The 27,471-nt window shown below is 48.2% G+C and overlaps 1 protein-coding gene across 2 annotated transcripts in view; it reads left to right on the top strand.

The window, feature by feature from the left end:
* The window catches only part of GABRQ (gamma-aminobutyric acid type A receptor subunit theta), a 71,280-nt gene that overhangs the window by 21,273 nt on the left and 22,536 nt on the right, over positions 1-27,471 (top strand). For both annotated transcript variants that reach the window (XM_064669576.1, XM_064669575.1), the window contains exons 3-4: positions 4,840-4,907; positions 26,367-26,587. In XM_064669576.1, coding sequence (XP_064525646.1) covers positions 4,840-4,907; positions 26,367-26,587 — 289 coding nt within the window. The remainder of the gene's footprint in view (positions 1-4,839; positions 4,908-26,366; positions 26,588-27,471) is intronic.

The following is a 27,471-nucleotide window of genomic DNA, read 5'->3' as shown; positions in this document are numbered from 1 at the left end:
TCTGGCATTGCTGTTTTGGGGCTCTAGTGCCATTTCTGTCCTTCAGCTTCTGGAGGGTTGGGATTGAGGAACAGGATTTTACATGGATGGATTCTTTATGCCTGCGGGCATTTACCATTGCAGGGTAAGGCACAGACCTGTTCTATATGTAGGTTTAGTAACTGAAGCCTCTAATTTCCCTCTGGTTGGCTTTGTTTACTCAGCAGAAGACCTTAAAGCAGCTTTCCTGCTGCTGCAGGGATCTCAGGGACTGGTGATGCCACAGGCAGGGTGCAAGCAGGGAACGCTGAGGCTCATGCACAAAGCTGTCTTGAATAATTTTTCCTCTTGTCCAAAAGAGACAGGGCTGTACTCCCTCCTCCTGCATGTGTGATGCACTCTAATGGCAAGAGCTTAGCTGCCCCTTCACCATCTCTAACCTCCTACACAAAGGGAGCAGCTCCCAGGATGGGTGCAGCAGGTTTGGAGAAGCTTCTGCGGTTTTAGGAGGATTCTGTACAGGGGAGGTTGCTTTTTTCTTTTGTCTGTACTGGTGACATGTGATCTTTGCTTCACTGGCTGGTTTCTGGATACCAGGCTTTAAAATAGAGATGTAGGCAAATTGGCAAAAGGCCAGAGGAGAGCAGCACTAATTGTCAGAGCTTTAGAAAACATGACCTCTGAGGAGAGGGTGAAGAAATCAGGTGCATTTAATCTAGACATGACAGTATTGGTGGGGGAGGGAGGGGGATGTCATGGTTTCTTAGTACATAAAAGCTGTTGTTAAGGAAGGATGATTGATTTATTCTTTCACTATCATGGAGTGAGGGGGGAATGATGAGACTCAACTACATTTAAACTGCAGAGAAGATTTGGTTTGGATATTTAGGAAAAGCCTTCAATGCAATGAAATGCAGGAAGATACTATTCAGGGGAGCTGTGAAATTTCTGACACCCTGTTAATGCCTTTGTTGCTGTAGTTTAGAGTAAAGGGTAATTTTAAGGCTGATCTCTGTTCCTTAGCAAGTGCCTTGGCTCTGCCAGCATTGCCAAATTCACATGGTCACAAGTGCAGCAACCAGGGTCCCCAAAGCACTGGCTGTAGTTCATAAAATGGTGTGGCTTCAGTGGATCATAAAGTGACTTCTCTTCATCTGCCCACTGGTTTGGAGTCTTTTTGGCTGTGTCTGTATTGCAGTTGGAGACCTGATGGCAAAGGAACCCAAGCTTGCTCTAATGTAGCTTTTTTGGGTAGGAGTGAAGAGAGGGCAGCTTGGACCTGTGTTCAGGGCAGTTGCCTGAGTAACCATCCCCCCATTACACTGAATTCTGTGCTTCAGTGCACTCTGCAGGTGAGATCCCAGACTGAGATGTCCTGATCCAGGCTGCCCTCACCTCTGGCTGTACTGCAGGCAGACACAGGCTTGGAAACACACCTTTCCTCTGCAGGTGTGCCATCAGAATTACTGCTGTAGCAACATGACTCCAGGTTCTGGGGCTTTTATGCATTATCAAATAAAATGTGAAAGTAATAACGGGTTGCTGGGAAAATATTGCATATTAGCACAACTTGTTCTCTACCTTGGCTGGTTTTGTATTTGACAAGTATCAGTGGCAGAAAAAGGACAGGTTTTATTATAACTCCTTTGTCTGCTTACCTTCCAACTTCTCGAGTACATTATTCACAGGCATCAAACTACTTTCGGGACAAAGTGTTGGTGATTCTCCAGTGGTGGTGAGAAATGGGGACATGGGAGGGTGCTGCTCACTGTGAAAGTGGCAGAGTTTCTCACATTCCCTCACTCGTGATCTTGCCTGCAAATCCCCTCTTTTGCTGTAAGGGCAGAAGGTCTAGTTCTTTGCACCCGTTGGCAAGGCACAGATAAAAACACGGGCCTTTAATATCAGGTTTACTTCTTTTGCCTTGTCTCAGATCCACAAATGCAGAGTTCTTCCTTCTAAGGGCAAGTTTACAGATGATGTTATCCCATATTTCAAATACCCTACTTTTGTATGCCTCTTGCCTGAAGCTATTAACATTGGCAGAATTGATGTCCTTTGTTTATTTTGTGTACTACTTAAAGCCTGAATGTTGGCCACCAGCCGGTCTGGTTTTCCATTGGGCTGCAGTGGGAGTCAGGACATGCTTTTCCTGGTGGCTGTGTTCATGCTCTTCAATCCCTGTCTGCAAGCCAGCCTTCAGAACAGGGATGGAGAAGGTGAAATGGCTTCCCTGTGATCAAGCTAAGGTCTAGTAAAGGCAGGGCTTCTCCTGCCTTCATCTTTGGGGTGTTTGTATGACAGTCACACTCAGAAGCCCGCGGGTTGGTGGGCACACATTCCAGGGGTTGCAGGTGGGCAGTGTAGGCTCTCATTTCTGTGATGGATGAGATGGAGAGGACTAGGCAGTGCCAAGAGGAGTGTTGCTGACTCTGCATGGGAGCTGGGTACAGCCCAGCCTGGGCTGGAGGGGGGCAGCAGGGCTGATCTCTCCACTCCAGCCTTTCTCTTGGAGCTGGGAGTAGGAAGGTCTGGAGCTTATCCATGGCTCTGCCACTGAGTCACTGCATGACCTCAGGCACTCAGATACCATGGTGATGAACACAGCACAAATGTCTAGACAGATAGAATAGATTGGATAGACTCTGGGTTTGACAAATATTTGTATATCCCCACTGTCAGTGCTCCCCTGCTATACCCACCCAGTCTGCTGGATTCAGTGGGGCTTGGGCACAGCAGGGGGGGGAAACCACTTTTTGCACTGAGGGAAGGAAGGGATGCACAGCCACAGTGACACGAGCACTGCTGGGGACACGCTGGAAGGCGAGCAGGCAGTAGGGCAGCTCTTGGAGGGAGCAACACTGTGTGGCAGAAAGGGTCTGGAGTGGGGATCTGGCTTCTCCCCTCCTCTGCTGCAGCCCTGTGCATAGCCCTGATTCTCCTCTTGTAACTAATTAGTCTGCAAGATCCTCAGGGCAGCCATGACTTCCTCCTCCTGCTATGGCTTCTATCACAGGGCCCTGATTTCAGCAAAAAAAAGGCAAACTATCAAAGTGAGACTTCCTTAAAAGCTTTGCTGTGCCCTTGTCAGCCTCTGGCGCAAAGGGGGGTGCGGGAGAATCCTCTCTCCCTGCTGTGACTCCTGGTTATTTTCCCTCCTGGTTCCCCTGTGCAAGATGAAGGTGGAAGTACAGCAAAGATGTGCCTGGGAGTGTGTCCATGTGGGGATCTTCAGAGGCTCCACAAGGTCTCCTGAGCCCCCCTGCCTCGGGCAGCCCTGCCAGCGAGCTGGGCGTGCTGGAGGAGAGCACTGCCTCTTTAAGGAGATTTGCATAGCAGGGCCTAATTACAGTTGTTGATTCTGATGTTTTCGGTGTTGTTCATATTCCATTAAAGGATAATGCTGCTTAATTTGCAGCGGAGGGTCTCGGTGAAGAGCACACCCAATCACAAGGCACCCCTAATGACACTGCTTCCCTACTTCTGGTAACACGTAATTAAAAAATCACTTCATTTCCAGTTGTGTGGTTCTCCCCTCTCCCCCAGTCTCCTAATTACTTTCTAAGCCATCTCATGATTATCTGTAAATATTTCAGTGCTTAGATCTATTAATGAGTCCATGGAAGAGTTAATACCTTGAGTGGCAGAACTGCTTGATGTTCCCTTTCCAGTAATGCATTGCAAGGGATTGTTTTCCACCTTGCATGTGTGAGGAGAGGGGCTTTTCTTGTGGTGGGATTGAGTTTGTGCTCTGCCTTTGGGGCTGTGGGCCTGGCAGGAGAGGGGTAGCACCCAGAAACCCCATCTCCAGCTACAGGAGGCTTCTTGCTGGTTTTGGGATAGTGAATCTCCCTGCAGATTGTTTCATGTGGCTCAAATCCTACTGAAAGGGCTGTCCTGTTGCCTGGCTGTGGGAGCTGCTGGTCAGAGGGGCCCAGGTAGAACTGGGTGTGAGTCTGATCAAGCTGGGATGCCCACAGTCCTGGAGGAACTGGCTGAAATGGCTTGTTTCTGCCCTGACTTCATAGGTTTGTGGGTTGTAGTAACACACCCTTGCTGAACTTGGGCCAGAGAAGGCAGTGGGCCTGTCTGGGACTGCCCTGCTGTGGTGTTTCTCCACCAGCTCCTCTGACATGTGACAGCCAGGGGCACTGATTGTGGTGTGTGGGTAGCTTGGTCACTGGGTAGGGGAATATCTGATTTTCCCAGGAAACTTGTGCACAGATGTCTGCCACAGCTCCGTGGCTGCAGGCAGGAGGGTGTGGGGTGACACATGCCCTGGTGCTCGTGGTAAAATGGGGAATCTGTTGCCTAATCCAAGCTCTGCTCTGAAAAGCCACTACACAAATCCTGTTTTTTCACTTCATGGATCCGTTTCCTGTACTTGCTGATATCTTGGGTGTTACAATTCTCGTGGGATTTTCAGACAGAGCGCTCAGAGCTGACAGAGTGGTGGAGCAGTGAGCTGGACTATCTTTCCTGCCCAGAGATTCCAGGGGTTTGGTTGCTGTGTTCTTTGTGTGGTCAATCAGTAACACCTTATGCAAGCCCACGAGGAGCCTACTGATGGTCTCTGAAGGCATTATTTGGAATAAGCAGAGATAATTGTATTACTGGGGGGTAATTAACTTCCAGGAATTAAAGAATCAGGCTTAGGCTGCACCACTCCTAGGAGTGAATCTGTAAGTCTCGGAGTTAGAGAAATCTAATCATTTGAGCACATGCAACTTGAAGTCCATGATACTCAGGGAATGTGGGGCTGCTTAAAAATCATATCTACGCATTTCTAGGCAATTCTTTTATTGCAGATGGGAGGGGAGGGATTGAATGTGGTCCTGAAGCAGTCTGTTTGTTTTTCAGGTAACCCTGTCACAGTGGGAATGAGCATCCACATCTCCAGCATTGACCAGATCTCTGAAGTCAACATGGTAAGTTTGGAAAGAAAGAAAGGAAAAAAGAGCCTGATAGACTGTTCTTCCATTTTCTGGTTGAAATTTGCTTCCAAGGCAGTGGCTCCTCAGAGCCATCTGGATCTCTGCTGGCACCTCTGGAGCTAGTGGCATCTTCTCCAGAACCATTCTTATCCCTTAGGTTCTGTGCTGGTTGCACAGCCACCTCTTCAGTAATGCTTACACCTTAAAAGAGTAGATGTGTGAATTGTGTGTTTTGGTTGACACAAAGGTGGCTTTATGGTCAGCCTGTCCCTGCCAAGTTGAGAAACGGTGGCTTTTTGTGTTTGCTGGTGGTAATTTGGGATTTCCTGGCAGATCTGTGCTGGAAAGAGAGGCATCTAATGGAGATGTGGTGGCATTGATAGACTGGAGCTTTTCGTGCCACTGAGAACAAAAATACCTGCTCAGATGGAAATGATTTGGGTTAAATTTGTAGATTACTTTGGTCTGCTTTGGGTACACATCCAGGATTGTGCTGTCTTTCTCAGAAGCTCTTAGCACCCAGCAGAGGACAGGAATTGTGCTGTCACTGCCTAAACTTGCCTTTCTCCCTCCTGTCCAGAGGCTTTTCCTCCAAACTCCTCTCCTTTCCCGGAGGCTGAGTGGAGTGGAAGGCTGGTGGGAACCTCTTGACAGCAGCTGTCCCGTTCCTCAGTTCCTGAGCCATGCAGGAGAATCCTGGGCCAGTTTAGAGCTCTTGCCATTCAAGTCAGTTAAAACCTTGGTCTCCCAAGGCTCCTGTCCTATTTATCTGTTTCTGGACTCTCCTGCCCTGCTTCCCTTGCCCACCAACTATTCTGCTGTTGCACGGAGGGGAGGAGAGAAAATCTGACCAGTTGTTTTTGTTCCCAAACTGCTTGAAAACCCTGAATGCATAAGTTGGTGTGACCCAGGGTGAAGAGCCAACCATGAGCCTTCAGGTTCCTGTATGGAACAGTTTCTTTTCCTGACTCTCTGCGCCCATCCCCTCATTACCCCAGTTATCTGTGTGACATGTTGCACCTCAGTCCAAGGGATGGTGACACTGGACAGGGTGTACAGCCCTAGATTCAGGTACAGAGCTGTGTCTCCATTGCACTGGGTAGAGCTTGAGGTTAGGCTTAACTTAGAAGAGCCAGATGGCTTAACCTAGTTCTGTCTATCTTGCCTGTCAGGCCAGAACTCAACTTTGAGTCATCTCCTCCCCCAGTCTCAGCTTGGACCTGAATGTTCTTATGTGGTGGACCAGCTGTCACCCTCCTTGCTAGAGCCAGCATCAATGTTTTGGGGGCTGGACATGCAGCTTAAGACCCCACCTTGCATAAACATTACTAGGAGAGGTTTGATTCTCAGCTTACCTGTAACAACTGTCCCTGTAGACCTGAGAAGGTCCGTCCCCAGCACAGGGAGAACATCAACCTGTTGGAGCAAGTCCAGAGGAGGCCACCAAGATGATCAGAGGGATGGAGCACCTCTGTTATGGGGAAAGGCTGAGAGAACTGGGTTTGTTCAGCCTGGAAAAAAAGAACCCTTTTAGGGGTGACTTTCTAGTACCTGAAGGGAGCCCACAATAAAGATGGAGGGAGACTATTTACAAGAGCATGGAGTGACAGGATAAGGGGGAATGGATTCAAACTAAAAGAGAGTAGGTTTGGATTAGATATTAGGAAAAGTTCTTTGCTGTGAGGGTGGTGAGGCCCTGGCACACCACAGGTAGCCCAGAGAAACTGTGGCTGCTTGATCCTAGGGAATGTTCAAGACCAGTCTGGAGTAAGTCCTCAGCAACCTGATCTGGTAAAAGGTGTCCTTGTCCATAGCAAGGGGTTGGAACGAGATGATCTCTAAGGTCCCTTCCATCCCAAACCATTCTGTGGTTCTGTGAAGGTAGCTGGGCACTGCAGAGGCTGATGCAGGATGAACCTGCTGCTGGAGATTTGGCCACAGACTACAAGGGCTGGTGGAGTGCTTTGTCCTGCAGGTGTTGTGAGCAGTTGTGGCCAGGCATGCTGTGTCCTAGCCCAGCAGCCATTCACCCAGCTGTGCTTTTCAGCCCTTGCCATGTGAGTGTGATGCTCTCCCCTCTCCAGTGACCACCTGCTTCCCTCTGCCACGGAACAACTCAGGGCTGGGGAGGAGCAGCAGCAACAAAAACACCTCTGTGTGATGCACAGAGAGACTTCCTGGCAAGGATCTTCATCCCCACACTGCTCTGGACCTTGCAGGAGTTGAGCAACACAGTAATGGACACTGAGTGTTCTGATGGTGGTGGCACCAGGCACTGTCCATGCCATGCTCCTGTGGATGCTGTGAAGGGATGTCACTTCTGGGCTCTTGATTATCCCTCCTGGCTCTCTCTTTGACTTGACAAGAATAATCTCCTGCCCATCTTTCCTACATATATAGTGGGAAGGGGTGGGAGACAAGGTTGGCTGTATGTGAGAACTTAAGATCAAGATCCATAAGCACCATAGTGAGGCAGCTTCAAAAAGGGGTTAAAAATCAAAACCATCTTAAAGAACGGACATTTATGGAGCAGAAGGGTTCTCATGTGATGTGAGTTTCCAGGCTGAAGGGGTTTTATGTGCATCATTCTTCTGTATGACAGATGCCCGGGGAAAGGGCTGTGTTTTACCCCTGCTCTGGACACAGATACTGGCAAGAAAAACAAGGCATTTTTTTTGGCATCGTGTGTGCTTGGGAAAGGGACTGTGCAATGAATAAATTAAAGGCACACAAGTGAAGCCGGGTTGCCATGGCAACCAAATAGCTTCTATTGTTCCACAAGGAGTGTTACTACTTACTGCCCCTTGTAGGATAATTAATTAATCCTCAGACGTCCTTCTGGGAACAATGGTGCTGGGACTGGGCAGGCTGAGGAGAGCCCCCGGCTGTCCCAGGCCTTTCCCTGGGACTCTTGGCGCTTGTTGGCTGCGTGGTGGTGGGGAACAAGTGCTGTCAGTGACCAGCCATTGCGTGGTTCCAAAGTTGTTTTCCATAGGAGTCCAGCTGGATGTGGTGCTGTGGAGGCATACAGCTCCATCCATGACTGAAGGAGCACTCCTTGCCTCCCCTCCCGTGGGAACTGTGTTCCCAAAATGATGATGTGGTGATCTTTCAATCCTGGAGGTTACAGGGCTCTCTGGAAAAGCAGTGTCGTTGTGTCTTCATGATGGATGTTCCCAGACACTCTGACACACAAAATGCTTTGCAGCTGCCTGTAGATGCCATGTGTTTTCTGACACCCAAAACTGGTGCACCTCCACCCCCTTGAGGGCCATGCCCAGATACTGTGCCATGATCCAGCTTGGAAGATGAGCCATGCCAGGATGGAGGATGTTCACAGGGACAGTGCTAGATTTGTAACCATCTCCCAGTGATGAAGGACCCAAACTACAGTCCTTAATTAATTAAAAAAATATCACCTTCTTGCCCTTTGCAGCTGCTGCCTGTGTGTGGTCAGTCATGTTTTCAAGCTTATTTTCTAGAGTAAATGCTTTGTTGCTGTGTACTCCTCTTAGCTTGGCTGAGCAACACTGAGCTGCAGCCTCTGTTCTTGTCAGTGATTAGAAGGATTATTTGCTGAGCCAAGATCAGTGACATCAATTGAAATGTCTGGGAAAGGATGCCAGGGGCCAGGCCAAATAGGTATTGGGGAGGGCACATTTGACTGGCAGACCCTCCGGGAAGTGCTGATCCACAAAGATGAAAGGCCTAGCTGGAGTCTTTTCATATCCAGTACAAATTTGCAAGTTGGGGATTTAAAGACAGGCTGAAAAGAGGAATGGCTTCATACTGCTGTTCAGTAGCTCTGATGACCTGTAAGGAACAGAAGGGTGGTATCTCCTAGTTCCCTGCCCAGCCCATCTCCTTTCAGGTGAGCTGGTAAATGCTGTTTTGCTGCAGGTGGTTGAATTGCCATAAGCAAGGAACTGCATGCAGGTATTTATAGATGCTTGTTGGTGTGTAGTGGTGCTTGGGTAGGGATACATTCAGATCTCTTAATATGGTGCCCAAGTCACTGAGGAGTCTGGCAGTGCTGCTGACTCAGGAGAACAAAGGGCACTCTGAGGCTGGGCAGGTGTCTGTCCTTGTGCTACCTGGCCTGAATGCTGCCCAAAGTCACTATCACCTTCATGGTCTGGCTCAACCAGCTTGCTCTGATCGTCCAACTCTGATGTTGTCCAGTGCCAATAATTTCAGAAAGAGTCCTCCCCTACTCCTGCATGTCCTCTCAGCTGAGGACTGGCCTTTTCAGGGTATGCTCTATATTTCTGCATGGTGGGACTAGAGGATAATCCTTCCAAGTGTAGCCTTTTCTCTCTCTGAGTAATCTTTGGGGACATATTTTTCTAGTACCAGACAGTTCAGACTCCCTTGAAGCATTAATGAACTATTTCAGTGAGGAAAACTACCAGAAGTTTTGTATGCATTTGAAATAAGAGATGGTTACCCTTCATAACGCTTCAATTTTCCTGCCCCATGATCTGTGCAGTCCTAAACCTGCTCCCTCCTGTGTGTCTGCACACCGTAGACAGCTCAGAGCATCCAGCCATTATAGTCATGATTTCTTTGTGCCTCCTATAATTTATTCATCCCAAGATGCTCTCCTACATCTGCAATAACATCATTTCAGTTTGTTATAGCACTGGCTTTAAAGTTTTATAAACCCGGTGACAAGTTGAAAAGTTACAAGAGGATTGTTGTAGAGGGCCTAGTGTAAGAAGCAAGGCTTCCAGATAGAAATGTTTGCAGGAATATATGTGTGAAAGGAATGGTGCCCGTGGGATTGCCAGCACCTTCTGCTGGGGCACAGTCTGCAGCGTGGGTGGGTTGGAGGGTGGTGCAGGATGCTCAGCAAAGCTGACCTTGATGCTTTGCTTTGTAGAGTCAGGATGGTTTGGGTTGGAAGGGACACTAAGGATCATCTCATTCCAACCCCCCTGCCATGGGCAGGGACACCTTTCACTATCCCAGGTTCATCCAAGCTCAGTCCAACCTGGCCTTGGGCAGCCACAGCTTCTCTGGGCAGCCTGTGCCAGCGGCTCGTGGCCTCCTACTCCCAAGCCCTGTGTGACCAGGTGCCACACTGCTGTCTCACTGGAGTGACTGCTCTCACAGTGGCACGCTGCACTGGAGCTCTTGGAGGTTATGGCAGGAAGCATCATCTCTGTTATTGCCCAACTTCTCAAGGCTTGCTTGAAAAACAAGCTGTCTCCTTTGGCAGTTTTCCCTGTTCAAGAGAGATGTAAAGCATGCCCCAAGACAGCAGTGAGCTGCAAGGGTTTAAAATTGGCTTTTAACCCAAAAGGAAGTGGATCAGGATTTGTGTAAGGGTGTTTTTGAGCAGGACTGTTTATCCTACAACACATTATGCCATCAATGGGGCATCACTCTTCTTGCTACATCAAATTTTCCATCTATTGGGCATGCCTGAAGTAGACTTGGTAGTGGAATCTGTCCTGAGCAGGCTTTGCAGTTCTGTTGTCACAGGAATATATGCATGGACTAGTTGAATCTCAATTTCAGTGTAACCCATGCACAGTAATAGATGTGTTTGACTCTGCTGTGTGCTGGACAGTTGATGAAAGGAGGTGGTTTTTGGAAGGCTGGGCTCCAGAGGAGAGGCTGTCCTTGGTGCACAGCACAGCAGCCTCTTGGGCTGTACATTCTCCAGGTCAGAGCTCTTGACCTTTGGGCCCTTTCAGGAAAGGGGAAGGGAAATGCAGGAAAATGTACATGCATGGGGAATCTCTGATCTGGATGTGTGATGTCCAATCCATTCTGGAACTGTCCTGACAGTAAAATTGAGTGTGTAAAACCCTGGTGTCCTCGGGGCTGATGCAGCTTTGGGAGTGGCCTTTGAGGACCCTCATCAGACCCTCTGTACACCTGTGATAATGGACAGAACAACTCTGCAACGATATGCCCTTGAAAAGGATTTTCCATTGTTATAGATGTCTTGAGCTTTAAAAGCCAAGATTTTAAAGAAGAAATTTTTACTATTATACTGTACTTTTTACTACGGTCTATTATCTTCAAATATATCAACATTTTTCTTACTCTTAACTGAAAATGTTCTGCTTTGTTGCTGTCTCTCTTCAATGGAGAAATGACATACAGATATTTCCTAGTCTCTATTTCCCTAGGTATTGAAATGTTTTAAAAAAGCAAAGGTTAAAGCATTTAAATCCTACAGTTAGAGGTTTCTGGAGTTATATGCCATGAGGCACAGGTGTGACATGACACTCCAGTGCTGTTAATGTTTCTCTGTAGCCTCGGGTATCCCCAGCTCTGGGACACTGAGGTATCTAAATTCAGTGTGTGTGTGTGTGTGTGCATTACACCTTGGTATTCAAGGCTGCTGATTACTGAGGACTTCCAAAATATGGGAAAAACTAGGGGACAGCTTTGGTGCTGAGCTGCAGTCCTGCTGGATTGCTGTGGGCTCCTGGGATGGTGGAGTTGCAGGTGGCAGAGGATGCTGAGGGGCCTTTCTGTTGGAGGAGGATTCAGGTTGGATACTGGGAAAAATTTGTTCACTGCAAGAGGGGTTGAGCATTGGCACAGGCTCCTCAGGGAAGGGGGGAAGTCACCACCCCTGGAAGTGTTCAAAGAGTGAGCAGATGTGGCACTTGATATGGTTCAATGGGCTTGGTGGTATTTGGTCAAAGGATGGACTTGATGACCTTGGAGGTCTTTTCTAACCCTAATGATTCTATGATTCTGAGAGTCTTGGTCTGATCAGGTCAACTCATCCTGCAGTGTGGCATGGGAAGAATGGCAGAGCTCTGACTTAGGGTGAGGGATCCCTGCTGGCATGGACAGGTGGGGTTTGTGCTTTTTTTCCCACACACAAGTGGCTTCTGTGTGCTATGATCTGAAGTGAGGTGTTGCAGCAGGCAGCTGGGATGGAAGGGTTCTCCAGAGCTGACAAGGATCTGTGCCTTCCTCTTGCTCCAGCACAACTGGGGTCACGCAGCTCTTGTCACTGCAGGTCCTGGGGTGTGGGGCTGCAGTGCATTGGGTGCTTGGGAAATCAAACAGTGGCCCTTTTGTACATGTGAAACAGCCTTTTCCCGAGGGGAGGAGTTCCCAGGGGAGGCAAACTGTGCCCACTGCCATCAGTCACATCCAGGCACCTTGGGGACTTCCTCATGTCTCTTCTCCTCCAGCAACAGGAAGCAGCTTGTGCAGAGAAACATAACCAGTTGGGAAGCTGAAGGGAAGCAGCAGCATCCTGGTGGTTTTTCCTTCTGCTGGAGGGATATTTGGAGAAATAAAAGATGGTTGTGGCAGCGTGGAGAGTAACCTCCAAACCATGGTGGACATGCCAGCTTTGAGGTGGTCTCTTTTGCAGGCAGGAGATACAACAGCCTGCTCTGTGGCTCATCTAGATAGATGTTGAGAGTAGAAATCTCTGAGCTCCCAGGAACACCTTGGCAACAAATCAGATGCCAGGGACCCATCTCACCTGCCATCTGTGGTTGGTGTTTCTGTCCTTGCAGTGGTGACATCCTGTGGCTGCTGAGGCTTAGGGTGACTTTCAGCAGCACTGATAGTGCCTTAACAAGTCAAGAATCAGATGTGGGTATCTGCTCACATCACACTGTGCTTTTCTTCAGTAGAATTCCCACTGGCTGTGCTGAAAAATCCCTTGGACTAAGGTAGTGCGTGAGGATAAGTAAAGCATCTGGCTTCAGGGGTGCTCTGCAGTGTGGGGGTGGGGGTGTTGGATGCTCAAGTTTAAACAAGCAGTGATCATTTTTCTGCCCCAAAACCAGGGATGGATATTCCACAAGAGGGTAGGGTTCTGGCATAAAATAGTTAAGCATAAAGCAAGCTCTTGAAGGGGCCTGAAGTACTCCCCATTCATTGGTTCTGAAATCAGTTGCAAAGAGATTGTCCTGGCTTAAAAGCTAGAAAATAGGTCAGTGTGACTCATATGTCAATATTTACTGCATTTATGGCAACTTGTAGAGGGCAAAAATCTTGCCTGCCTTCCATAATATTTCACAAGTTATCCCGTTCCCGTGACAAGATCCTCCCTCTGCCCTTGGTCCTCGTGTTGCTTGACTGCAGTGACAGTAAAATCACTACTACTTAGAGTCCAGTTGCTAAGAAACAAGCCAAAGATCACCATCCAGGCTCTTCAAATGCTGGGGCCAGCTGGAAGCTTGGATCTGCACAAAGCCCCAGGAATTCCTTCTGAGACAGAGGTCTCAAGGACTGTGTGCATGTGCTGCTTGGTGAAGCAGCAGTCCTGCCAGCCTGGGGTTGTCCTTGTGTGAGAGGGGACAGCTTTACCCCTTCCCCTAAAAGGTGGCTCCTGTGCTTGTGCTGAAGGACTCTGGTGTTTTCAACATTAATGATGTCCTTGAATGAAATATTTTTGCTGCCTGAATGGTGTGATGCTGCCATGAGTAGGTGGTGAACTGTACAAACCTTCCTGAAGCGAGCTCTCAGTTGAAAGCCTGTGAACTGCTGGAGTAGGGCCACTCTCTCTTGCCCCTGGAGCTTTCTATCCTACTATGCTTGTTTCTTCCTAGGGATCTTCCAGCATTTGCCTGATATCTTAATGGGTGAGTTTGCCAGAAGGCCCTTTGTCTGCATAACTGGGAATTCCTGGTTATGGGAAAGCTGTTGGGTAAACTGGCTGGTTCTTAGCCTAGACCTTGGGGTGTGCAGCGTGAATAAAATCCAGTGGCAGCTCTTGTTGCAGCTGATCCCCCCCCGTGCATCCTTCCACAGTGCTGTTATCCCTGAGGAGCAGCTCTGCAAGTCCTCCAGTGCACGTTCGAGCCTCGGGAGGCTGAGTCAACCCTGCCCCAGTGCTCAGAAACACAGTTCACATGTTCTGCTCACTCGGCAATTTCCCAGATGAGAAATGTTCCGGTGCTCCCTCTGAAGAGGCCCGAGTTCACTGTGCATTTCAGAGGTGACTCCACCCCACAGCAGGAGAGGAGTCGTGTTGGGGAGGATGGAATCTGTGGCTCTACAGTTTGCAGCATGCTTTCAGCTGAACACTGCTATGTATTGCAGTGTTCCATCTGTTCCTGTATCAGCCAAGTTATCTTTAGATCTGAACATTGTCAGTGTTGTATGGTGGTGGTATGAACCACTTCAGCTTGCACCCTGGCATTCCTGTAGTAGTTAGAATTGCTGCTGCAGAAAACTTTACCCAGGATAAATTCCTTTTATTTTTTTTTCCCTGCTTAATTTTTTATTCAGGTTTTTACACGGGTAGAACACCCACAGCCTTATATACGTATTTATATATATATGTAATAAAAAGCTGGCTGTATTTGAGAGCAATGTTCCAAACTGCCACCTGTTCCAATAGCAACGTTGCAGCACTGGAGAGGATTACTGCAGAATGCTAAACTATCTTCCCCCAAGTGAAAGCTTCATCTGATTTGATTGAAAACCAAATTAGACCTTGAGAATCTGACCTTCTGACATCCTGTCACATATACATTTAAAGCATCTAGCAACAGAGGATGTATCTGCACAAGAGTGGCAGTGCCTCAATATAGAACCTAAATCCAAATACGAGTGCGTGCGTGTGGTGTTGCTATTTGAATATGTAAATAAGTGGGGCTATATATAGCTCTATATGTTATGTACATGTTAAGTGAAGGTGGCAGATATGACAGCTGAATGGCTTTGCTGCTTCTGAATGCTGGTAGAGGCTCTCTGCACGTTCCCCACATCTCTCGTGTTTGCTCCTACCCCTCTCAGCCTTCCTGCTATCACATTTTTCAGGCCTCTGGAGAAGATCGTGTGTGGGGACAGGAGTTGTTAATATTCTGAGTCTGTGCTGAGTTGCTAGGCTACAGAGAAAAAGGAACATTCAAGGAAAAGGGATGGTAAAAGGAAGAGGATCTGCTGAGCTGTTTGGAGATCCAGAAAGGTTCTCCAGTCAGACAGAAGGGATCATTTTGGGGAAGGAGGGCATGCATGCATGTGGGATGAGTTGTGGGTAGTCCCTGCTGTTCTGACACAAGCAGAATCTCAGGCCAGCTCCAGCCAGAAAAAAGTGGAGGAGGAGGGAGTAACAGGCAGATCCACTGGCCCCTTCCACATCACTGCTTGCAAGGTGTTGTCTCCTACAGCTGGTCTCCTACTACCTGTGCCAGAGTGCCCAGGGTCACCAGGCTGGAGGATGTCCTCTCAGATATCCTTTGCCCACTCTTTGCAGGGTGCACTACCATCTGAGGCTTTAGTGAAGAGGGAAGCAAATCCAAAACATACTCACTGCTTAGAGGTTGGATCTCCTCTCCTTTTTCCTCTGCAGCAACCTGCTACCACAGTGTTTCCTGTAACTTCAGTGTGGCTGCAGGGGAAGGCAGTCTGTGGCTTGTGTCTCCTTGTCCATCCCCTTTGATGCTTTCCTAGGTTATGGATACACAAAGTATCGACCCTTTTATTTATCAAGAGTTTGTAGCTAAGATTGCAGGGGATTTGAGGTTTTACAATGCAGAAGCTCCTGTCTGAGCCCAGTTATCCTGAATCTCCGCTGTTACCCTGAAAATGAGTGTCAGGTATTTAGCTGTGCCAGTTGAGAGCCATCACCCCTATCAGATGCCCTGTGTTCCACTCTTCTGGAAGGATGGGTTTGCCCTATCCTTCTGTTCCCTCTCAATATTACTGTCTGTATCAGATTCCTCAGAAAAAAAATTAAGCAGTGCTTTTGGGTATTTTTATTATCTGGATACTTTATTTACCGAGCTCACATGGGCTCCCTGCCAGCTCTGCAAATAGAGCTCCTTGGCTCCAGGACTGTTGGTCCTGGTACTGCAGCGAGCACTCACTCAGCATGGACAGACACTGCAGCTTGTTCTCAGCCATCCACTTGGCTGTGAAGTCCAAGTCTGCTTGCTTGTGGACCTCCACACCCTGCTGAAACCTCTTTTATTTTTCTTTGTGCAGCCTGTGATAAACTTGAGCTGTGTTCAGCAGATTCAGGAGTGTTCCATGCAGCTGCATTCTGAGTGCTGTTGTCAGGTAACTGCCCTGCTCCCATCCATCAGGTCTGTGATCCCACTGTCAGCACTGGGATGGATGGAGTGGGAGAGGGGCAGGATGGGCCATATGGTGTGCACTGCTGCTGACCTCAGCCTGGACTGGCTGCCTTGGCTTTACCCTGGCACAGCCAAGGGCAGACTAACCCATGGGTGGAGGCAGAGGTTCACTAAATCCATGAGGATGCACTGCCTGGTCAGCAACCTTGGCAGTAGGAGCTGTTTCCTAGAACAGGTCTGTTGATACCCCAATACTTCCTGGTGGTCCCTGAATGACTGCACAGTGCTCTGTGCACACCACATTTGAGAAAGTTGATTTCTAGCCCTTTTCTCTGACAATACTCCATCTTACTGAGCTTGTCAACTCAGAGGCTGCAGACACAGCTGTGCAGAATGTTCCCATGTAGAAACAGTCACCCCAGATACAGAACTGGGTCTCTGGGTGCAGGAGTTTTTCAAGTGCAATAGTTTGCATCTAGTTTGATTGAGCTTGTTGAAAAGTAGGCCTTGCTTTTCAAACCCCAGGGCTTCCATCCTCTATGCTTAGGAGACTACACTTGACCCCGTTGCCAGAAATATGTTCTGCTCTTCTGTGCTTCACCATCTAATCTGCTTACTCCCAGTTACCCTTCCTACACAATCAAACTTTGCTTTCTGCAGGAAATAAACACCATTCTAACCTTTTTGGTCAAGCCAATCTGTGCCAGCCTAGTTGAGGTGATTGTTTCACCCAGGACATGTTAGTTGTCTTAAATCATTTAAAGGACGTGTTTGCCTCTGGCTGCCTCCTGGGAAATGACATCTTTCTGGCAATTCTCAGAACCTGAAGTAGCAAACATTCCTTCTCTAAGTTAAAGCAGTGTCTTTAAAGCACTCTGTGCCTTGATATTGTTGCAGAGAGTCTCATGGTTTCAATGTCCAGAGCTGCATATATGGCATTTGATTTTGCTGTGTAAAGCAGTAATATTGCTTCATTTATAACGTGGTTCCCCACCTATGCAGCCACAAACTGTACTGGTGGTCTTGACTGCACTGGGAATTACAAGCTCTGTTTAATTTTTTTTCTCCTCAGGAAGGAAAGACTCATTCCTGTGTTTATACACACAGCACTTGCCTAGAGATGTGGAGATCCCAAACTGCAGCATGGAGCTTGGGGTTGGTGCTAGTCAGTTAAAATCAGGGTCTGATTTTTACAGATAAGGGAAAATGAAGCATTGGTGAAAGTACCCAAAGTCATCTAGAGAATTAGCATTAAGTGAGCTGAAATTGGTACCCAGAGGTGTTTTCTAGAGTAACTGATTTCAAGCCCTTTAACTGCTTTAATTCCCCATTCTTCCAGCCTTTTTTCCCATTGTCTTCCACACAGACACTGACTAGTAGAGACCATCTCTCCTGCTTGAGGTAAAGTCTGCCTGGATCACTGTCCAGTAAAACTATTGTCATGGTGAAGAGAATGTTTTATTTAAATATAAAAAAGGTCCAGAGGAGTGAAGAGTTCTGGGAATGTTCTGGAGAAATCGCCTTTTTCCATTTCCAGGTTGATCCTGCTACAATCCCTATTGAGTTGCAACCACTTTAAAATGAGCTTTACCTCAGCCAGTATAAGGTAAAAATGTCACTACAAGGTGAGAATTCCTTGAAGATATATGGAGGGGCTGTGAAGACCCTTTGAAGGGTTTTGGGGATACATGCAGAGGTGATGAAGACCCCTGGAAAAGGTTTAGAGAGCATCTCCTGTCTTTCAGCATCAACTTTCCCTTCACATAATCCAGTTTTCTTCCTCCATCCTTCTGAGGGCTTTAGAAACTGATACCTTCACTAGTCACCGTTCAAATGGCTCACTTAAATTTAATTTACTGTAATAGGCTAGTTGTTGCACGTTTAATTAAATGCAAAGTGATTATTAAAAATGGTTTTTTGAGCTTTCATGGCTGGATATTAAATGTGCCCATATGTGTATGGCAACAACGTACTGTGAGGCAGCCAGGGTGGTGCCAGGAAGGTGAGAAAAGATGAGTTGGGAGAAGGGAGGAGAGGGGTGGGATGCAGGCAGCAGCCCTGTCCTGTGGCCTCTAGGTGCGTGGAAGGCAGCAGTGTAGAGGACTAGATGAGTGCAGGCAGACAATGGAAGGTGAAGATGGCCTTTGGAAGCACCATGGTCCCCTGCCAGGGGTCAGCAGAAGCCCATGGCAGCATAATCTGTGTTGAATTACCCAGCACATCAAACCAGAAGGCATTGTTGTAATATAGGCAAGTCCTCAGACTCCCGTTCTCAGCCCTGCAAAGCCTGGTCATGACTGTGAGGCTCCACAGGGACACTGTGTTAATGCTTGTGTGTGTCCCACTGTGGGAATGGGTGACCTTGTGCTCTCCTACAGAGAGGTTCAGAGAATTAACAAGGAGGGCTAAGTGAAGACTTTGCCTTAAGTAAACATGGGAAGGGAGAGAAGGGAATTGAGAAGGCTTGGAGCAGCCATTTGGAGACATGTGGTGCACTAGCAAAACGTCAAGGAATGAGTCTTTAAGGATCTCTAGGAAAGGGCAGAACCCATGTTACCTGCAGTGTCTGGAACTTGTGTCATGCCTGGGAGGACAGACATCACATTCTCATGGAGGGGGGGTCAGTTCACTGCCCCCCTGCACTATCCCAAGCCAGTCATCCCTCTAACTTGCTATTTTCCTGGAAGAAATTACCTACTTGGGGACCTGCTGCCTGAGCTCCCTCCTTGTTTGGGTGAGCATCTGACCTGTTCCCAGTTCTGTTGGAGTTACAATGAGTCCTTACCAGTTCCCAGCCCACTGGGTATGAGAAGATCATGTAAGCACCACCACTTTGACTTTCTGCCTGAAAACTGGTCAAACTCATGTACTGCCTCCTGCTGAACTTAATGCATGGCCTGGCTTCTCTGCCCTTAGTTGGGTGTCTGGCCCAGGTGTGCCTTTCTGTTTGCATGGGAAGCTGTAGGAAACAAAAATGCATTTGGCCATTTCTCATGAAGTGGCCGCTCTCTGGAAAAGACAATTTCTCAAGTTATGATGGGGTTTGAGTGCAAGCTGGTAATGCAGAAACAGGGAGATCAAACAGTGCTGTTTTTTGGGGATGGAATGGGCTCTGGGTTTTGCTCAGCTACCAGCACATGAGGAAGCAAGTGAGGAGAGAAGCCCAGCAGGTATGTTGTGAATTAGCTCACAGATTTTATGGCTTAAGGATAGAAACTGCCTGGCATTGTTTTCCAAGAGCTTGCCCGAGGAAGATGTCATGCTGCAGGTGGTGATTTTGGGATTGCTGCCTGTAACACTGAGCAAGGTTGCTGTTCAGGCTGTGTTCACAGAGCAGGTGATGCTCATCCCTGTGCCCTTCAGTTCTGGCTTTTTCCTCTTGACCTCTGCTTCCAGCAGGACTGGGGCTGTTAAGCAGGATGACATGTGGTGCTGCCTCCTGCTCAAACAGGGCACTGATGTACAGGCTCAGGAGTCTGAAGGCCTTGTCATGGGCAGATCAATGCCCTCCTGGCTCAGCAGCCACCTAGATATGTCCTCTGTCTTACACCTGCAGGACCAGCACCACTCTAGGTGCTGCAGGGATAGGGCAAGGCAGGAGAGAAATAGGGCAACAAAGCCACACTTTCCTCACACCCCCCTAATTGTTGAGGATGTCACTGATACCTGTCCCAGTTTCTGGACATGCATTCAGCAATTAAATACATGCAAATTACTAGAAAAGTAGATCAGATTAGTGAGGGGAACATATCCATGCAAACTACTTCTCAGGTCCTAAAGAAAACGAGTTCAAGAGCACAAAGACCTGCAGCACAGAAGGGCATAGACTGTACCCTGGAAGCCAGTCCTTCCTGGCATTATTTACAGAGGGAGTGCAGGTGGAAGGTGCTCTTCCGAATTCCCGAGTCAGTGCTGACACCTTGTTATTCAAAAAGAGGGAAAGTGGAGAGAGATTTGTGTCTTTCTCACCTGCTAAGGCAGGGAGGAGGGCAGCATCTGAGATGGTTGTCACTTTATGTCTAACAGCTGTCACGCAAAACTTCAGATTTGTAAAACTGAGCACTGGCACCAGCAGCAAAACAGAAATTAAAAGCAGCGTTTTGGCAGAGTGCTGTGCCCATGGAAAGTACAGGAGGTACAAAAGCTGCCGCCTCCTTCCCTAAGCAAAGGTGAGAGTCTGAACAGACTTTGTGCTGTCTTAGGGCTGGAAAGGCTGTTCTCAGGTATTTACTGATGTCAGGTTAACTGGTGCTCGTTAAGGTCTGGGATGCATCCATTTATGTGTTTGGAAATGGACAATCCCTTAGGAGGGCAAAGTAGTTTTCTTTCACAAGCTTGCTAAAGGAGAACTGTGGCCACTGTGCTCTGTCCTTCCTGTATTCCCCTGGATGTTTTACACTGCTCCAGTTCTTTGCAACTGACTGCAGGCAGATCCTGCCTTCTCCCCTTCAAAATAATTCCTATTATTCCCCTACCCCCTCCTTCAAATGGAACATACTTGAGGACTACTTTGTCCTTTAATTTCTTTCCCAAGAATGACGGGAACAGGAGATGGTGTTTAATCATCAAAGAAGTTGAAGCCAGCAAACTGTTCATTAGTCTCTGGCAGTGGCAGCTTGGTTTTTACTAAGTCAGATGTTCCATTTTTCTCCCTCTTTCTGGAGCATCTTGGCTTTCCTAATGTTCTTTTGTGATCTTGGACAAGGAGACCATATGTCATTTGCTTATATAGGGAAAGACTTTTATTTGGTTGCCTCTCCAAAAGGAGGTGCTTTATCAAAGTCAGGGTTGAGGGGAAATGAGGGGAAAAAAAGTCAAGTTGCGCAGCCAGTGCTAGAGGTGAGTTGCAGAATCTCCTTTATCCCTCATGCCCAGAGTCCTGCAGCAGCAGAAGAGCAGTGAACTCTCTCCCCTGCAGAGAAGTTACTGCTTCCAGCACCTTACAATGCTTGGGGAAATGCAACCTCCACTGGCCTGGAATAGTCACCTTCACGGGAAACATCCATATTGCCAGAAATACTGTATTCTGAGAAAATGTTTGACTCTTTTACATACATTATTCCTTCCCTTTCTGATCCTGGCTTTTGAGTCTAATGTAGCCCCTAATGAGCATGCACACTCCTGTCTCTGGACTGGTTTAGTGCAGAGGATTCTCCAGGTCACAGCACAAAGGAAAATACTTTGACCCAACTCACCTGTGATCTGTGTCTCCTGGGAGTTGTGCTGAGGGTTTAGGAAGCAGCTGCCTGGGAGTTCTGTTGGGAGATAGAAGAGGGTGGAACTTTGGCCTTGCAGCAGCAGGCTCAGTGTCCTTGGGCAATTCTTTCCTATTAGTCCCTTCCTGTGATGAATTGGACTGTATTTCCCACATTGATGCTTAGACCTTCCAAAATGCTGTTATGCTCCTGACTTCGTGCTTTTGTAACATCAAATTCCACAGGCTCCATGGAAAGTTATTTCCCTTACCTTGCCTTCAGTCTGTTCTTGTGCAACAACCCGTTGCTGAATGTCAGATACTGTCATCATATATCCCTGCTCTGTTTAACTCATGCAACAGTTTTCCCTCCTTGTTGCCTCCTGCCTCCATCAGAGCCTTTCAACTGCTTTTGAGAGTGTCTGTTGTTATTTGTGTCCTGTTGAGTAACCCTGAAGTGTCTAAAAGGGGATGGGACCCTGTAAGCCTGAGTAATACAAGGTTATGATTGTTTACTTACTTTTAATACAAGCACTACAGGGAATCAGAAAAGATAAAGACTGATCTGTACCTGGTTTAAAGTGATGTAAATATAGTGAAGAACTAAACTGTGGAACTCACTACCACAAGATTGAAGATGCCAAAGGCTGAAAAATAAGACAAACTCATAAGAGAAGCTGAATATCTTCAATTAAGAAGGTACCAGCTCTGCCTGGGGAGATCCTTAAGTCTCAAAGAGCTGGAGAATTGAATATCACAACAAAGACTGTTTTGTTTATATTCTTCCCTGATGTTCTCTCTACTGTTGCTGGAGACAGGATACTAATGTAGAAAAACTTTTGGTCTGCCACAGTACAACCGTGTCTCCAAAATCAGCACAGACACATTTTTAAGAGTAGCACTTGGGACACACACCATGTTTGTGTTCTGCATGCTGGCACAAGGCTGCAGGAGAAGGTAATTTCTCTCTGAGGAAGGGGGGCTCCTTTGTTTTGTGCCCTCACCTCCCTGCAGTGAGCACAAAGGGACACGTGCTGCTGTCCCCCAAAGGGCAGCCCCGAGCCCCAGGGCTCTGACAGGGTGTCACTGCAGGCAGAGGAGGAATCCTTGCGTGGCTTTCTAGTTCCAGACTGAAGCTGCTGCCTGCAGAAGGCTGTCCTGTTGCTGTGGTGCCTTAACTGGTCCTGCTCTACCTCTTGCTGTTCTTTGATCTGTGGACCAGAAAGTTCAGGTTCCCACCCTGAACTGACTCCCTCAAGTGTTGTGTCCCTTGGTGGTCTGGCCCTGTCCTCACCTGGGTTGTGGTGGCTTCAAATAGTATCTGCTGTCTCCTGCCCTCCAATCTGTTACTGCTCCAGGGGCAGCCAACCTGTGCTCACCACGCCAGAAGTGACTCCTCTCCTCTGTTAATCCCCTTTCCTGGATTCACATGTCCTCTCACTGCCTTGGCCTCCTTAAACTTTGTCTTCCTCTGCACAAGTGGATTTGTTCCCGTTAGGCTCAGATCTGGCATCTTCACCTGGGACACTTCTCCTCCAAGAGGCAGCTTTGTTCTCCTGTGACAGTGGGTTTGTGTCTGCCCTGGAACTGCACAGACCCAACACAGGTGGGGAAGGGTCCAGGACAAGTCCAGGTTAGTTTTCTAAGGATAGGTGAGCATTTCACTCCAAAGGGGCTCAGAGATGTTAAAGGTGTCTGGAGTATGAGCCAGTGGAAATTCATTCTTGAATTCACACTAATACCACCAGCTTATTTCCCTTCTTGCTGTGTCTCTGCTGCTGTTCCCTTATCTACCCTGTCCTCTGAGAACCTAGGGAATCCCTGGGTGTGCTTGACTGAATTTGTTGCCTCTGGGGTTCTACAGGAAATACCTTCCTCCATTCGTGCCCCTGTCATGTAAATGTTTCAGCCTTTCACAATGTGCATCATCTTTGGTTTGGGGTCTCTGCTGAGTTCCAGGGAGGGCTGTAATTACCAGTATCCTCTTGCCTAGAGATGGATTCTAGCCCTGTCCTCAGCAGCTGGTGGGATGCACCGGCATTCCAACATGTGAGCCCCCTGGGTGAGCTCCTCTTCCTTTTCCAGTGCTTCTGTGGCCCTCTGAGTGAACTGTCCTCCCTGCTCACAGGGAGGCACCTCTGCAGAAGGACTGCCTGCCAGCTCCACATGTTGTCCCCTGCCTGGTGTGCCTCTCCCAGAAGAAGGAGGGGAGAGAGGGAGAGCAAAGCCTTTGCAAAACCAGGGGATGGGGAGGGGGCTGGGACTGGCAGCTTGCATGGGACTGCTCAGCAGAGCAGACAGAGCAGGGGCATGTGGAGAGGGGTCCCACAGGGATGGCTGTGCTGAGCAGCTTCCCAGCAGCTTTTCCAGCAGGCTCAGGTGCCATCTGAGCTCTGTGAGGGGCTGAAGGGGAGCTGTGGTGCTGAGTGCCATCCCACACACAGCTGGGCCATGGGCTCTGCCTTGCCAGGCAGGGAGGGCAGCACAGGGATGCTGTGGTGAATAAAAGGGCTGGAGGCAGCATTGGAGCTGTGCAGCTTGTGAGCTACTTGGGTACCAGGCTTCTGGGACAAACTAAGGGATCTGGCCATCACTGGACCAGCAGGGAGAGAGGAAATGTTCTTTCTGAAGCTGACTGTTCAATGATGGGATGGGGTAGGGAAAGCAGGAGAACAAGTGGAACACAGGAATCAGCAGAGAGAGAGGCTGAGGGAAATCTCAGGCACTACAGGAACCATGATTATCAAGTGCTCCAGGCTTCCAAGATGCTGCCCAGAGAAACCCAGGAAGGTTTGAGAACAGAGCTCAGGCCTGGGCTGGGCTGGCTTTTCTTCCCCAGAAAGGTCTCTGTACCTGGAGAACCTCATCAGCCTGATGGCTGGGGCGTAGGCTTTTGTTTCTGCACCCCTCTGGGTCTGTTCCCATCAATCCTGGGAGTGCAGAAGATGTGTTTAGAAGGTGTATTGTTCACTTTGTGAGCAGCTTGCCCTTTCTGCCTTCTGCAGATCAGTAACACCTCTTGTCTGCTGCTACTTGAAGGCTGGCAGGAGCCTGCAGTGACAGTGGGGTGGCCTGGTTAGGGGTGAGGTGTTGCAGGGCTCTGTCAAGGACCAGGAAAATGCAGGTCAGTGAAGCAGCTTGGCAGGGTGTGCAGGTGGAGTTCTCAAAGGGGGAGAATGGAAACGATGCCTCTGTAGCCAAGTTTCCCACAGGCAGGGGATGAGTCTGTTACCAAGGAGGGTAAATGGCTCCAGGAACTCGGGTGCTCTGCTCCTCTGTGCTCTCACTGCAATGCAGGTCCAAACACCCTGGAAGGGATTCTGGGCACAACATTTTCCTTTGCAAGGTCTTGACCAAAACAAAAATGTTTGTGCCCCTGAGAGATGGACTGTGAGGCTTCTGAGGCAGGAGTTTACAGTCCTTTAAAAAGCAAAACAAAACAGTTCCTTGGCCAGAAAGCTGTCAGTGTGTTTTTGTTCTTTTCAAGATAACACAGAAGGTGACAGCTATAGCTTCTGTATCTGGTGTACTCCACAGAGTTACTCTGTGACCTTTCAGATATGCATGTGGGTCTCAATTTCTGAATCATAGTTAGATACCCAAAAGCTGCCATTACCCATAATGTGGGATTCTTTGAGCTTGTTTTCGGAGGTGTTAATCAAACCTGGCTTTGAGTGAAGTCAGTGGGAGGAGACAGGCAGGCAGGATGCCTCAGTGCTCAGCCCAGATGTTGGTGCATGAGCAAGTTCCTCATCAGCCTTTTGCACAGAGCTGGAATTTGCAGAGTTGAAATGCTTGTCATGCAAATCCATGTGGTCAAGAGGATTCCTGTAGCACTGCAGGTGTCTGCTTTGGAAGAGACCATCTGATCCCACCTGTTCTAGATCATTTGCATGCCTTTGCAAAAATGCTTTTTATTTTAGGACTTGGGAAATAGTCACTGGTTTCTGTAAGGTCACTGTCAACAAGACTTGTGCCCACTTCCTAATTGACATCCTGCTATTTTAATGCTATCTGGTTTACCCCAAAAATCTTGGCTCCTAGCCTGTTTAAGAGCTGTTGTGAGAATGTTTCCTGGCATTAGTGTGTACAAGACTCCTTCCTGTACTACTTGTTTACCTGGGAATAAGTAATTTTTCTTCTAGCATGTGGCACCATACTGTGCCTCTGAACAAGCTGATCCGAGGCCTCTGGATTTCCCCTGGAAGTGCTGTTACTGTGCAGCCACAAGTATGGTTCCTGCAGAACTCCAGCTGTGGGCTCCAGAGCAGCAAACTCGTGCCCTCTATAAAACTCTTGTCTTAGGAACAATTTTAAGTGCCAGCTTGTTGCTGTTGAACAGGAGAGGAGCAGGAGATGTGTGGCATTGTGCTAGCTGGGTGTGGTTCAGGAGTTACAGGATCACTTAGGTTGGAAAAGACCTCCAAGATCGTGGAGTCCAACCTTTGGCCAATCACTGCCTTGTCAGCTAGAACTTAGTGCCATGTCCAGTCGTTTCTTGAACACCTCCAGGGATGGTGACTCCACCACCTCTCTGGGCAGCCCTTTCCATTGTTTAGTAAACCTCTCCATGAAGAAATTCCTTCTGATGTCCAAATTTATGGGAAATTTTTCAGGGAACTGCCCCTTTACCAGTGGATCATGCTCCACTGACAACAGATTTCCTCCACATATGTCCCTTCCTGAGAATCACAATGAATTCCCAGCTTAGCTCGTGTAACAAGGCAAGTGCTAATAGCTTGTCACGGCTGGCCTGGGTTGACTTTGAAACTTTGGCCTCGAGGAAAGATTCTGCATGTGCCCTTTGGAATCTCCTGAGCTTCTGCTGGTAGCAGAATTGGCTTTTCCCAACTGTGTGGTAACGAGCAGTGGATGGGCACAACTGCCCGGGGTCCAGACACCTTTGTGGGACTTCACTGGGAGATGAACCCTTGAAGTCTTTGGTGCTGTGTAGCTGTTGGTTGACATCCTTTAGTGCACACTCCAAATGACTGCTGGTTATGTAGACGAGCCCTCAGTAGGCTGGGATGACATGAGTGGGATGCAGTTCTGCTGGACTGAAGTCAGGTAGTGCCATTTTGTCCCCTACAGAGCTCAGGCTTGCTCCTGTTTTCCCAGAACCAAACACAGCACACCCCCCCTCCAAAAAATAAAGACCCTGTGGAGGTATGAACACAAACACAGCAGTGAAGGGGTGGGGTGACAGTGGCACAGGGTGATGTTTTCATGTTTCCCTCCCAGGACTACACCATCACCATGTACTTCCAGCAGAGCTGGCGGGACAAACGCCTGGCGTACAACGACCTTCCTCTCAACCTGACCCTAGACAACCGGGTGGCTGACCAGCTGTGGCTGCCTGACACCTACTTCCTGAACGACAAGAAGTCCTTTCTGCACGGGGTGACAGTGAAGAACCGCATGATTCGCCTCCATCCCGACGGCACTGTCCTGTACGGCCTGAGGTGAGTCTGAGGGGAGTCTCTGTTGGTTGCTGTCCAAAAGGGAACCTCATCTAAACTTCCCCCATTTCCAAAGATAGTCTGGCAAGGCAAGGACCCAAAAGCCTAAAAGATACTCAGGTGTTGCAAAGTTCTGTGTTATCTGTTCTTTCTCCAAGCTGGAAATGGGGGTTTCCTTCGAGCCTCCGGCGTTTCCTGTGGTGCCAGGGATGGATGCTGGAGATGGGAATAGTCTGCTCTGGGTGTGTCAGGTCACTGTCACTCATGTTTCATAACACTGCCATTTGAAACACTCTTTTTCAGATGCCTGTGATTTTCTGAGGGTTTGGCCTATGGAGATGAGCCTTTCTTACTTTTGTGTCTAAGGCCGAGTTTCTGGAGCGTTTGAGTCAAATCACTTGAGTAATTTTTGAGTTGGTCATAGAAGACAGGTTTTTGTATGGTTAAAAACAATGTGTGTTTACTAGAGTAATTCTTAAAATTGAGGCTTGAAAGTTGGTGTCTAATAGTAATGGTCTTCAGTGAGAAGGCTTTTTATAGTGTCTGGAATAAATTGACATAAGCAAGTCCAAAGCCTTTGAAATTGCTGTGGTTGTGTGAGGTGGAGGGAGCAAAGTTTGGGCTGTTATCTGGCTATGTGAAGGGGCCAGAGTAGGTAAGAAAGTTAAATGGAGGTAGCAGAGGATTAAAAAGGGAATTTGCAACTGTGGAATGCTGTAGTGAAACCCTGGTAATGATTTTCCCAGCCCTGTATTTGTCTGCTTTTCTCCTAATATTTTTTTGGTTTGGGGTCTGGGTTTTTCTGCTGTTGGTTTGGTTTGGTTGTGGTAGTTTGTTTTTTGGTTTTGGGGGTTTTTACCCCTTTTTCAACTACTCAAATTCACAGC

This window comes from Pseudopipra pipra, chromosome 13 (assembly GCF_036250125.1).
Source record: "Pseudopipra pipra isolate bDixPip1 chromosome 13, bDixPip1.hap1, whole genome shotgun sequence".
NCBI classification, from domain to species: domain Eukaryota; kingdom Metazoa; phylum Chordata; class Aves; order Passeriformes; family Pipridae; genus Pseudopipra; species Pseudopipra pipra.
This window is presented reverse-complemented; position numbering and strand designations above follow the sequence as displayed.